General features: G+C 42.9%; 1 protein-coding gene across 2 annotated transcripts in view; it reads left to right on the plus strand.

The window, feature by feature from the left end:
• The window catches only part of NECAB1 (N-terminal EF-hand calcium binding protein 1), a 1,270,485-nt gene that overhangs the window by 1,177,230 nt on the left and 80,688 nt on the right, over positions 1 to 12,567 (plus strand). For both annotated transcript variants that reach the window (XM_069220455.1, XM_069220456.1), the window contains one exon: positions 1,960 to 2,037. In XM_069220455.1, the coding sequence (XP_069076556.1) occupies positions 1,960 to 2,037 (78 nt within the window). The remainder of the gene's footprint in view (positions 1 to 1,959; positions 2,038 to 12,567) is intronic.

The raw sequence follows: 12,567 nt of genomic DNA on the forward strand, positions 1-12,567 counted from the left end.
GTCATCTGGTCATGCTCAACTGGTGGAAAGTTACAAGTTATGTCCAACCGCAATGGAGCAGGCCAGACACAGGGACCATGTTAGCCCAGTTGAAAATGTTACCTTCTCAAAGTCAGTTACTAAGAGTCCAGTTCAAGGTGAAAGAGGCTGTGAGGAGCAGGCAGAGCATCTATGAAGGTCATCACTGTAGAGCAAAGAGCAGACCTGACATCACAGGCGGTCATTGCTGTAGAGGTAAGATCCAGTCTTGTGTTGTGGCCTGTCGTTTCTGGAGCTTCATGTACATGGTCACAGCGGGCTGACATTGCTGTAGTGCTAATGATGGCAGTCACTATAGCACAAACAGTCGGGTTCACTGGAGCTTTGAGGTGGTTGTCATTGCAGGAGGCAGATTCTCAGCATGAATTGGCCCATTCGTCATCGAGAAGGGCCCAAAACCTCAGGATTACTCCTTTCTTTACAGAGTAGTGTAGTCTAATACCAGCCAAGGGTCCCGGGTCAGGGGAAATACCTCTTGGGGATCAGGGATTCACCATAACAGAGGCCAGCAAGGCTCAGGCAAGCCCAGCTGCAGGTCTAAGCAGCTGGGCTGATGCAGGACTAGTGTCTGAAACTTATGTCCCTGTAGCTCACTCAGGAGGTCAGTCAGATTGCCCTTGTAGTCATTCAGGTGCTTCTGGGTTCAAGAAGCAGGTCCAGGCTTCCTTCCTCAGGCAGCAGGACAGTCCTTCCAGCAGCAGGGGAGCCCTTCTTCCGAGTCTTCCACATCTCCAGATTCAGGAGGTGCAGCCTTTCATATTTGTGTGTATGGAGGGGGTCATTATATTACCCCCATATCTGGTTTGAAAAGTTCTTCCCTCCCCTTGACTAGGCTCCAAATAGTCTGGGGTTGCAAAAGACTGATGTCAGGTTCCTTTGTGTGTGTACTGGAGGCAGCCCTATGAAATGTAAGAGGGCAAGAAACAGTCCAGCACTCACCATTCTGGCAAATGGCACATCCTGCCAACACCCAGTCCCCATTTGTCGCACTGTCTGGGAGGAATACACAAAGGACAACTGCCAAAGTTTTTACAGTCATGTAAGGCAGGAGACCAGCAGCAGACACCAAATAGTTAGGACAAGAACATTTAAACTTTCTAAAAGTGGCATTTTCAAATTTGTGACTTAACATCTGACTTTATTATTAAAGAGGATTTTCAAATTACAATGCATTTGATTGCAAATATAATTTTCCTATCAGCTCCAAAACTTAAGTTATCACTTATTAAGTGTGGTAAGGTAACCCAATGCTATCCTGTCAGTGAGATAGGCCTTGCAATAGTGAAAAAACACTTTAGGTCTTTTTTGCTACCAGGACATGTAAAACTTAGACTCACATATCCTATAATGCCCTATGAGCCTTTAAAGCCTACATTAGGGATGACTCATATGCATTAAAAAGGAAGGGTTAGACCTGCCAAAAGGTTTATTTTGCCAGTTTGAAATGACAGTTTAAAGTTGCTCTACAGACTGCAGTTTAAAATGTTACTTTAGTGGGTGGCAGAATGAGTGTTGCAGGCCCATCAGCAGCATTTAATTTACAAGCCCTGGGTACACAGAGTACCATTTACTAGGGACTTAGAAGTAAATTAAATGTGCTAATTAGGTGTAGGTAAATTTTACCATGTTTTAGGGAGAGAGCACCAGCACTTTATCACTGATTAGCTAGCAGTGATAAAGTACACAGAGGCCTACGACCAACAGAAACAAATTCAGCAAAACAGAAAGGGTGAAGGCAAGAGGTTTGGTGTCCTACCACACAACGGTGAAGAAAATGTTTTAGGTAGTTTGACATGAATTCCTAAACTTAACACTTATACTGCCAACCTGTCAGCAGTCTTGCAGCAGTTAAAATTGAAATGCACTGTTTATTTGCAAACATATTAAACTTTTGTGACTATTTTTTTGCTCTGTTTCCAGTGTGGCTGTACAGAAGCTTTCGAGTGAATCCCGCTTCATTGTTTATGAGTTCTGGGAGAGCACCCATGTCTGGAGAAAGTAAGAGGTGTCATTGTGTTGTATAATTCTGGGGAATTGTCGAGAACATTATTTACTGGTAACAGAGGGAATTCAGCTGTACCATTGCTTGAGCAAATTGTTCTCCAGCCATAAGAGAAAAAAGTATTTGTTGTGCATTTGATTGTTTATTCTTGTGACTTAATTGTTATATTTTGATTTACATGGTCCTCTTTTAAAGTCCAATATCTATCTTAAAATTGTAATATTATAAGTGAGCCCCATTTTGCTTCTTTTACAATGGGAGAGGAGATAGTTTACCTCATTGTTAAGGCCAGTCTGAATGACAGGCATGGATTCTGATGGAGGAATATGAGTTTATGCCCCTACAAAAGCCACTCCCTAAATCCTCCGTGGCTTGTCAGTTCTAAAGGTCTGCTACTTTCAGACTACAATCGCCAGTTTTGCAACATATTTTTTATGTTCTTATTTGTTGTTTTCCTTCCTTGCTTCCACAGTATGCCTTATTTTGGTTTCAGTTTCTCTGTGCAGTATTTCTTGTGTGCGTCATACCATAGGAGGTGGTCTCTAGAATAGAAATGACATTCCAAATGTGTGTTCCTCAAAACAGTATACACTAACCTCTTGTGGAAATATTTCTGTATAGGCCTGCATCCCTATAATTCTTATTCCTTCACACGGTGCCCTCACTTCATCAGACATTATTTCCACCACATATCCATTGTTTGTGCATAGCTGATAACTCACCTCCCATCGTTTTCCAAATGCCCACGTTTGAAATTATTTCAATACATTATAGGCCAGATGTAGCAACGATTTTACACGTGGCAAACAGCAATATTCGCTGTTTGTGACACGCAAAACCCACATCGCGATGCCCTATTCCCGTTTTGCGAGTCGGTAACCTGGTTACCGACTCGCAAAACGGGACTGCAAGTCGCAAATAGGAAGGGTTGTTCCCCTTCCTATTTGCGGGTCGCAGCGCGATGCAGGATTGCTTTGTGACCGCGAATGCGAATCGCAGTTACCACTAGTGTCACACTGGTGGTAACCCATTCGCAAAAGGGAAGGGGTCCCCATGGGACCCCTTCCCCTTTGTGAATGGCCTGGAAAAAAAAAATTCAGAGCAGGCAGTGGTCCTATGGACCACTGCTTGCTCTGAAAAAATGAAACTGACAAGTTTCATTTTTTCGTTTTGTAATGCATCTTGTTTTCCTTTAAGGAAAACGGTCTGCATTACAAAAAAAAACGGCTTTATTTAAAAGCAGTCACAGACATGGTGGTCTGCTGTCTCCAGCAGGCCACCATCCCTGTGAGTGCTGCGAGTCGCAAGGGGGTCGCAATTTGCGACCCACCTCATTAATATTAATGAGGTGGGCCTTTGCGACCCCCTTGCGAGTCGCAGATGGTGTCAGGGACACCATCCTGAATTGCGACTCGCAAATTGCGAGTCACTCAGACTCGCAATTTGCGAGTCGCAATTCAGGATTTTACTACATCTGGCCCTAAATATCAGCTCAATCTTTCATCAATCATTGCTATTTGTAGGCTACCTCTAAAACTATCAACTGTGTAGTAGATCTTGTTGTGGATTCCACACAATGATTCTGTTAACAAAGTGGATCAAATAAATTCACAGATTATTCTCCAGCGGAATTTTCTTTTCAGCCCATTGGCAGAGTTATTTCCCAATATATTATACAGCAAGAGCCCATGCTTGGATTCTATTCAAATCCACCTGTTCTGGGGCCTTTATTGAATAATATGCGTAAATAGATGCTATTATAACTCAGTTTGCTATATTAAAACCCAGTCCTTTCTTTTCTAGATTATTAATTGATTATTGATCACTGTGTAAGACCATTGTATAACACCATCCAACTCATTGATCATGCTCTGCCCATACATTTTTAAATTTGTATAATGAAATGGAAATTGTAGGACCTGGCCATTTTATGCAGGGTCATCCCCAAAAACAATTCCTCCTCCCTCCTATTTTTCCTGACCTGTTTTTGTTGGCTTTTGAACTCTGAGCACTTTACCACTGCTAACCAGTGCTAAAGTACATATGCTCTCTGTGTAAATTGTACTTTTAATTGGTTTATCCATGATTGGCATATTTGATTTACTAGTAAGTCCCTTGTAAAGTGCACTAGAGGTGCCCAGGCCCTGTAAATCAAATGCTACTAGTGGGCCTGCAGCACTGATTGTGCCACCCACATAAGTAGTGCTGTAATCATGTCTCAGACCTGCCACTGCAGTGTCTCTGTGTGCAGTTTTAAACTGTAAATTCGACTTGGCAAGTGTACCCACTTGCCAGGCCGAACCCTTCACTTTTCCTACATATAAGACACCCCTAAGGTAGGTCCTAGGTAGCCCTATGGGCAGGGTGCAGTGTATGGTTAAGGTAGGACATATACTATTGTGTTTCATATGTCCTGAAAGTGAAATACTGCCAAATTCGGTTTTCACTGTTTCAAGGCCTGTCTCTCTCATAGGTTAACCTGGGGGCTGCCTTTAAACATGATTAAAGCGTAGATTCCCTTTGGGAGCAGATAGACATGTGGAGTTTTGGACCTCTGAACTCACAATTTAATAATACATCTTTTAGTAAAGTTGATTTTAAGATTGTGTGTTTGAAAATGCCACTTTTAGAATGTGGGCATTGTCTTGCTTGAACCATTTTTGTGACTCTGCCTGTTTGTGGGTTCCCTGTCTGTGTTAGGAGGGAGGGGAGGAACGGTCACTAGCACCTCAAAGGGCTGTGCCTACCCTCACACAATGCAGACTCCAAACCCCTGGTGTGTGTCTGATGCCTTGCCTGGGCAAGGCAGGATTTCACAAACAAGTGAGACTTTCCTTTGAAGTAAGCCTACTTCAAAGGCCAAAATGGGTATAAGAAGAGCACCCAAAACCACAGACTTTAGACACTTCTTGGGGTAGACACTTTAGCTCACAGACACTTCCTGGAGAAGAAACTTGTAACCAGAACCTGCCAAGAAGAACTGCCTGGCTGCCCAAAGGACTATCCTGACCTCCAACCAAAGACCCCATTTCTATCAGAAATTAATTGGATCTGTAAGTTCGACAGTTTCCAACAAAACAATCATGCAGCATCAGATGCTGGGTAAAGAATGGACTGAAGTTTGTATTGTTGCATAATGTGAAATATTTACCACTTTATGCCTTCTAGACACCACCTGAATTCCTCTTTTCTGCAAAGATCACATCTGTCCTGGAACAGTGCCAGCTTTAGCCATCACAATTGGACACAGAATACTCTGCATAAACTATGTGTCAGAATGGAGGATGGCATGTCTTTGGCAGTATATTGTCTTTGATGAGCTTGGACTCCTGGTTTTAATGGTGCTAGGTCTTTACATGCGCTGGGGTATAAAACAGAAGAAAATCTGCTGCTCTCATGCAGATCACTGGGCTGCAAATGAGATACATTGGGGGAGGAAAGAGCGGTGCGTGGGGAACAATGGGGCGCCCACTTGGCATGGACAGATTTTGCCATTAAGTTCAGTTCACCACTGGGTACTCTGCACGCTACAAATTCTTGCAGCCCTGGATTTTTTCTTCCATTAGACATTTCTTATGGCACATTGATAAATTTAATCTCATCCATTTTCCTAGTCCTCTTTCGTGAATACTTTGGCCCATATTTATACTTTTTTAGCACCGCATTTGCGCCATTTTTTGTTACGCAAAAGCGGCGCAAACTTACAAAATGCAATTCTATTTTGTAAGTTTGGGCCACTTTTGTGTCAAAAAGCGGCGCAAATGCGGCGCCAAAAAAAGTATAAATATGGGCCTGTGTGTTTAAGCTTTTATTCCTGTTTTTAGTTGTCTGCCATCAAAAGCTGTGCTATGAAACTGGTTTCATGTGAATTATTTTCAAGTTCATCTTACATTTTCTTTAAATCATCATTTAAAAAGCAAAATATAAAGTTTGGTTATTGGAACAGCAATGGGCAAAGCCAATAGGCCTGGCTTCGTGTACTAGTTCATGGAAACTGCTTTGCATATGCTTCTGTTTGTATGCTTTTCCCATTTGAGTTAGACCCATTGGCTTTACTAAAACTTGTTTAATGTTTCAAGATTAGCATGGGGACAGCCTTATGCTGGCCTAACAATTTAGGTTCAAAGGCCCTTACACATGCACAAGAGAGAAATAGTACAGGAAAAGCAAGGATAAAGCTAGAGACTATGGGCCTCATTATGACTTTGGCGGTAAATGCCACCTACCACCACGGCGACGGCCGCCAACATACCGTCACTGTGGCTATCAGCCGCCAACTGCATTATGACCGTAGACGGAATACCGCCGGAGGCTGGCGGTATTCCGTCGACGGTCATGGCGGCGGACGGCGGTAAGGTGGCGCTGCTGCTAGCAGCAGCGCCACGGCAGCAAAACACCGCCTACCATATAATGAGTCATGATACGGCCTGGCGGTGTTTTGCTGGCGGACGCTGCTGCTGGCAGCAGCGCCGCATCCCGTCTCCTGCTGGGGGACTCCCTGCAAGCAGGGAAGTCAGGTTCTCCGACAGGAGAGGGGGATGGGGGTGTTGTGTGCGTGTTGTGGGGGTTTTGTGTGTGGGGGTGTGTATCTGTTTTTGTATGCGTGCATACGGAAGTGAGTCACGTGGAATGCGTGCATGAATGAATGAATGTGAGTGTACGTGTATGTTGTGAATGCTCGTGTGCTACAATGTATGTTAGTGTGTATTGCGGGGTGTGGGTATGTATGTGTGCGTGCGTGGATGTGGGTATGCATGTGTGTATGAGTGTGTATGTGTGCGCATGTGGGTGTGTGGATGTCGGGGAGGTTGGGAGAGGGAGGGGGAGGACACTGGGGAGGGTGAGGGAGGGCGGAGGAGACCCCGATTTCCCTGACACTGATAGTGCCTACCGCCATGGTTTTCGTGGCGGTAGATTTGCCACGAAAACCATGGTGGTAGGTGGGGTCATAATCCCGAGGGTGGGATTGTGACGGCTGCCTGGCTGGAGACTGAAGTCTTGAGCCTGGAGGCTGTTACCACCCTGGTGGACGGAGTGGTACATTGCAGTTTGGCTTGAACCAAACCGCCAATGTCATAATTTGGGAAAAGGTACCGACAGCCTGTTGGCAGTACCCTTCCCCAAATTACCGCCAGCCTGTTGGCAGTACCCTTCCCCAAATTACCGCTATCCGCCAGGGTCGTAATGACCCCTTATGTAGTGTGAAAGGCACACTGAATGGATTTGGCAGTCTGCAGAGTTATTAAGGGATTAGCCACAGAGTAAACTGATAGGGCCACCTAGAGAAATAATTCTGAGTGAAAGATTCCTGACAAAAAAAATCTTGAATGGTACAGTAGCGTACACTAATAAGCATCCAGTAATTTCCGGTAGCATGTTACACAGATAATTTTGTCTGTATGCTACCAACATCTTAATGACATGGAACCTGTCACTGAGTGAAAGTTCAGCTTTAACCATCTATCACATTAAAGGATCCAAGTTGTAAACAGCCAGTCCTTCCTAACTCCTGTTCATCATTACCTCCACATATTTGTGATTATTCTGTTTCCATTTAACGTTATAATCTTGTGATCCTGCTGGTGTTTTAAATCTGGTAAGGGACAGAACCTCACATTTCTCCCAGTTTAACCTGTACCCTGAGGATAGTGACGTTAAGTGAGTGATAGAGTATCCATGGTCGGACAATATTAGTAAGCTGTCACTAGCAAAAAGGAAGGCTTTTGATGGCCAGGGTATGATCTGTATACCTTCAATCTGTAATGACCACTACACAGCAGCAGACAAGTCTGAAGCCAAAAGGAAAAGGGGTGGTGAAAAAAGATATCTGTCTTGTTTCCTTCATGATTAAGAAGGAACCACCACAGTTTCTCTGTATTGTCGGTTGAGCATACATCTATCTGATCTTGCTGATCAAAGCATGATCCAGGCTACTTTTTAATACAGGACAAAAGTCTATATCTTCTTCGAACAAATCGAATTGCCGATGGTATTATGGACCTTTATATATCAGATGAATGGGTATTGTGGGTGCTAACATCGTTACAAACAAGTTCAATTGCAATGAAACCCATCTGGCACCACATGAACAACATAGAGGATGGTGTTACAGACCACTGAAGGTTTATTAGATTAGTCAAAGTCACAGGCTTTATTCATTAAAGTAGTAATTTGTCAGATTAAGCATACGATTCGGTAAAGTTAATCAGGCCAACAAAGTATGGTTAAGTAATTTGTAGTATAAATAAAATACGGGTTACAAAATGAAAAGCAAAGAAAGTATCAGTTCCATAACGGAACTTCACTGACCTAAACAAGACGTCTAAGAATGGCAAGGGGAAATCCTAAGCAAAAGGTGTCAGTCTTAAGTGAACCCTTTAAAGATTCAGGATCTAAGGAGAGCATAAGCATTCATGAGTCTAACTAAAGGACTAAGAATATGGAGTTTCAGATAGCGTAGTTCGGGAACGGTCTTCCCTCGGCAAAGTAAAGACAAGTGGCAGTTGTTGATATCTGAAAGTGGTGGGACGTAAAAGTTTTGGATGAGTGTTATGTTTACGGCTAAGCAAGCACGACCAGTCTGGGTCAATGCTCAGGGGGTTCTCCCCCGAGAAACGTTTGAAAAAAAAAGTGATGAATGGTGTATTTTCAAGCAAATTTGATAACGCAAGAAGGTTTATACAACAGAATAAATTGAACAATGCTTCCCTACCTACGCAGTTCTTAGACGTTTCATAAGTTCTATATACTCCCACCTATGTATTTGGTATCCTACTGGAAGAGCTGGCATTATTTGGTGAGGTTTTGCTGCAGTATCCACCAGGGACTCGCAAACTTCTGCACACATTATTCAGGAAAAAGCTGTATATTAGTTCACCCTCAACTCTACTTGTTGTCAGCGCGGGGCAGGTCACACTACTGATCTCCATCTCATCTGTTCGAATTCTTCCTTTTTTCCATCTCTTATAGATTTCATCCACCTCACAGGTCATACACAACAGAAAAGACTTATGACAGAACTACAGCACCTGCTGCATCGACCACTCTGTGACATCCTGCTATTTCATTCAGCACATTTCTCAATAGCCCTGACACATTCAGAACAAACCTTTGTAATTAGTCCATTCTTTACAGAAGAAACAATTATGTGGAGTATTCTAAGACATTCTAGGAAATCCTTTCAAAAAACCTTGGAAAGCATTGGAAACCAGATTGAAAAGAAAAGGAAAAAATGTGGTTAAAGGGTTGTCTCAAATCAGTGCGGTGGGTTTGGAAAAATCGAAATATTATTGAAAACGAATAAGTAAGCTGTCTATACTGGGAAGAAAAAACATTTTTCACAATGATAAAGATAGTTAGCTCGGTCTCTGTGACTCACACCGGCACGGGTAAATAGAGGGATTCTGTATTGAAAAAAAAAAAACAATGTAAAAAAGAAACAATGATTTTCCTTGAAAATACAGTTTCCATCGAGGGTTAATCTCGAGTCTAATCAGTTCAAGGGAACTACGATCCCACTAACAGCCTTAAGTGAAAGAGTGCCCATTAGCATTCATGCTGCTTCCAGAAGGAAACCTTACCATGATGCTAATAAAAATGATATGTATAGTGATCTATGGGATTAGACTACGTTTCTCGATTTAAGATTTAAGATTTAATACCTTTTGAGCAGGCCACAAACATACATTGTACAGATCTGAGCCATGAAATGGAATCCAGATGAAGGCACAAATTCATAACTGCAGCAAGACATTCTAATAATATGCAAACACAAAAGACTCTTGCAGATATCCCGGCTATATACAACAAACAGAAGACAATAGACAGTAGTGACAACTGACATCCTCTGGCTAAGGCTCACTAGAAGAGCCAGGCCAGTTGAATACACACATGAAACACAAAGACTGAGGGCCTGAGTTTTGCCGACAAGAAGCATCACATCGGAAACCATTACTTACAGTGTTGGTTTCTAACTTTCACTTTTCCCAGTATATTATATTTGCATCTAGCAGCTTTGGATGTTAATTTGCTAACGCACACACACTTATGCCCATATTTATACTTTTTTTTCACCGCATTTGCGTCATTTTTTGACCCAAAAGTGGCACAAACGTACAAAATACACAATTATATTTTGTAAGTTTGCACCGCTTTTGCGTCAACAAATGACGCAAAGGTGGCGTAAAAAAGTATAAATATGGGCCTTATATCCTAGTAAATCCTAAGGCCTGGTGTTGGTGGGCAATGAAACGCCGAAAAATAAATACTGCCATCTTTATTGGAGTTCAATTGCCCAGGACCAGCAGACTTCATGATTCATGTGGGGAAGTAAGTGTGCACATTAATAGATGAACGTCCAAGGCTGCTTGATGCAAATATAAAATAAATACTAGGGAAAATGAAAGCTAGAGCCAGCATGTAAGCAATGAAGTGGGTGTCCCCGCTCCAATCCTACCGAGAGGAAAGGTGAAGAAAGATGAGGAATCATATGCTTTGCATAATGGTATACTCAGTCTGAGCATTAACAAATAAAACTGGCCTGCCCAGAGTCTGAGCAGTGAGCAAGACCAGCTTTTAGATTTTTTTGTTATGTATATTCTTTGCGTTCATTCCGGAGTAACAACACTGAGGCATACACGCCCACATTTGGAATCAGGGGAGGATGATTTGGGGACAAAATGATTTTCATTTCGACCACCACTTAATTGGGGGCAATTCTAGGTCAGAGACAGCTATAATAAAGCAGTTTTAGACAAATAATTGGAAGTCTCCCACCTCAATCAGATATTGACATGTATGCTGAGGTCCGTGCTGCATTGCCATATGCTGTGTATACTACTATAAAAAAATATATAAATAAACCAATACCTGAGTTATTCAGGATGCTGTTATACAAAGACTCTGCTTCCAACAAGTAACCATCGCATGGCTCGGCACGGAACGCTTCGCCCACAGTTACTCTGAACAGTGCGCCTTTCTCAATTGGTTCAGGAGCAAGTCTTTCCAACTCCCAGGAGCTGATCCTAGATTACTAATTAAATAAGCTCCGCAGGTGCAATGTCGGCCTGCTGGTATGTTAACGAAAAAAGAAGACGGTTTGGTAATAAAAGTCATTTAAAGACGTATTTCAGGATCACAAAAATATCGTTTGTGTTTAATTATTTTTTTAGTATGGACTTCAATGCTGTGCGTTTAATTTTTGTACAAAAAAGTGAACCCCCTCACAGGGCTGGTACCTTGCTTGTGGCTGCTGAAGGCCGGGGCCGGGTGGAAGCAGAACTCCAGAAAACGATTCAACTCCCAGTCCGCATGCATGTGCTCCATTAGATCGGAAGGCAACAGCAGGAAACTCACTACTCGCCTTTTTCTCTCCCTTGTGAGCAATGCCATTATTGGCGCTGGGCATGAAGGGAAGAGAGCAAGGGACAGATGGAAATGGCCAATCACTGCATATCTTTAAAAAGCCAGTACCGTGATTGCCCATTGTCTATCAACCTCTCTCCTCCACGCTGCTTCATAAATGCCGAGACTGGGGGCACTTACTTGCATCACCTTCTCTTGCTCTGAGCCAATCCAAACGCTGCTCCCTTGCTGTTCCTCAACAGCATGAGAGCAGCACCAGTATTGACTTGAGCATGAGAGCTGGTGCTCCTTAGAAGACCGGGAGCCTGTGGCTGTGGTCCCCTGGGCTCACTATAATTCTGCAGATAGAGGCCTCTAGTGTGCATGTCAGGCTGGGCAAAGAAAGGCACCCGTCCAACCCGTCAAGTCATTACTTATGCGAATCCCAGATCCTCCTTTAGTCATTAGGCTCTGCTCCTGCAGTCACAGAAAGACATCTGTGCCGGAACAAAGATCAAAGTGGTGTTGTGGGCAGAAAATACATTTTAAAAATAAAATAAAAAATGTATTTCACAATTCACCCTTAGTATGGGGCAACAGACATAGGGGGGCAACGGCCCAACTCCCATATAGAGGCAAAGCCACTAGTAAGGACAGCAAAGTAAGGGTATGGTAACTATTCTAAGACATACAATTAAATAAATCTGTTTTTATCAAGGGCTTTTGCCCACCAGCTCCCCAGAGATGGGACCAGTCACTTTGCATAGTCTTCTTGGAACAGGTAGGCTCCCATCATTCTCATCATCAAACGAAAGCACACGCAGCCGACCAACCTTGGATGCATCATCGATACAGATTGGCAAGGTAGAGGAGGAGCCTCCTCATCTCCTTGCACACTGTAACTTAATGTTATCTGCTCTCTAACATTCCCTAAAAGCAAACCATGAACTCTTCTTCTAACTAAGCTTGCAACAAGAATGAAAACGTGAGAGCACGTTTTAAAATCTATGTTAGCTTAACAGTGAAATAATTTTGATCATTTGAGGCCTACTCAGTCAGGCCAGTTTAAGAAAATACATCTGGTTAAACGGGAATAAACTATAAGCTAGTGATTGTATTTTTAGTCATACAAAGTATAGCTTCTCTATACGTATATGGCCACACATTAATACATGGATTAACAT

Source organism: Pleurodeles waltl, chromosome 2_2, assembly GCF_031143425.1.
Source record: "Pleurodeles waltl isolate 20211129_DDA chromosome 2_2, aPleWal1.hap1.20221129, whole genome shotgun sequence".
Classification (NCBI taxonomy): domain Eukaryota; kingdom Metazoa; phylum Chordata; class Amphibia; order Caudata; family Salamandridae; genus Pleurodeles; species Pleurodeles waltl.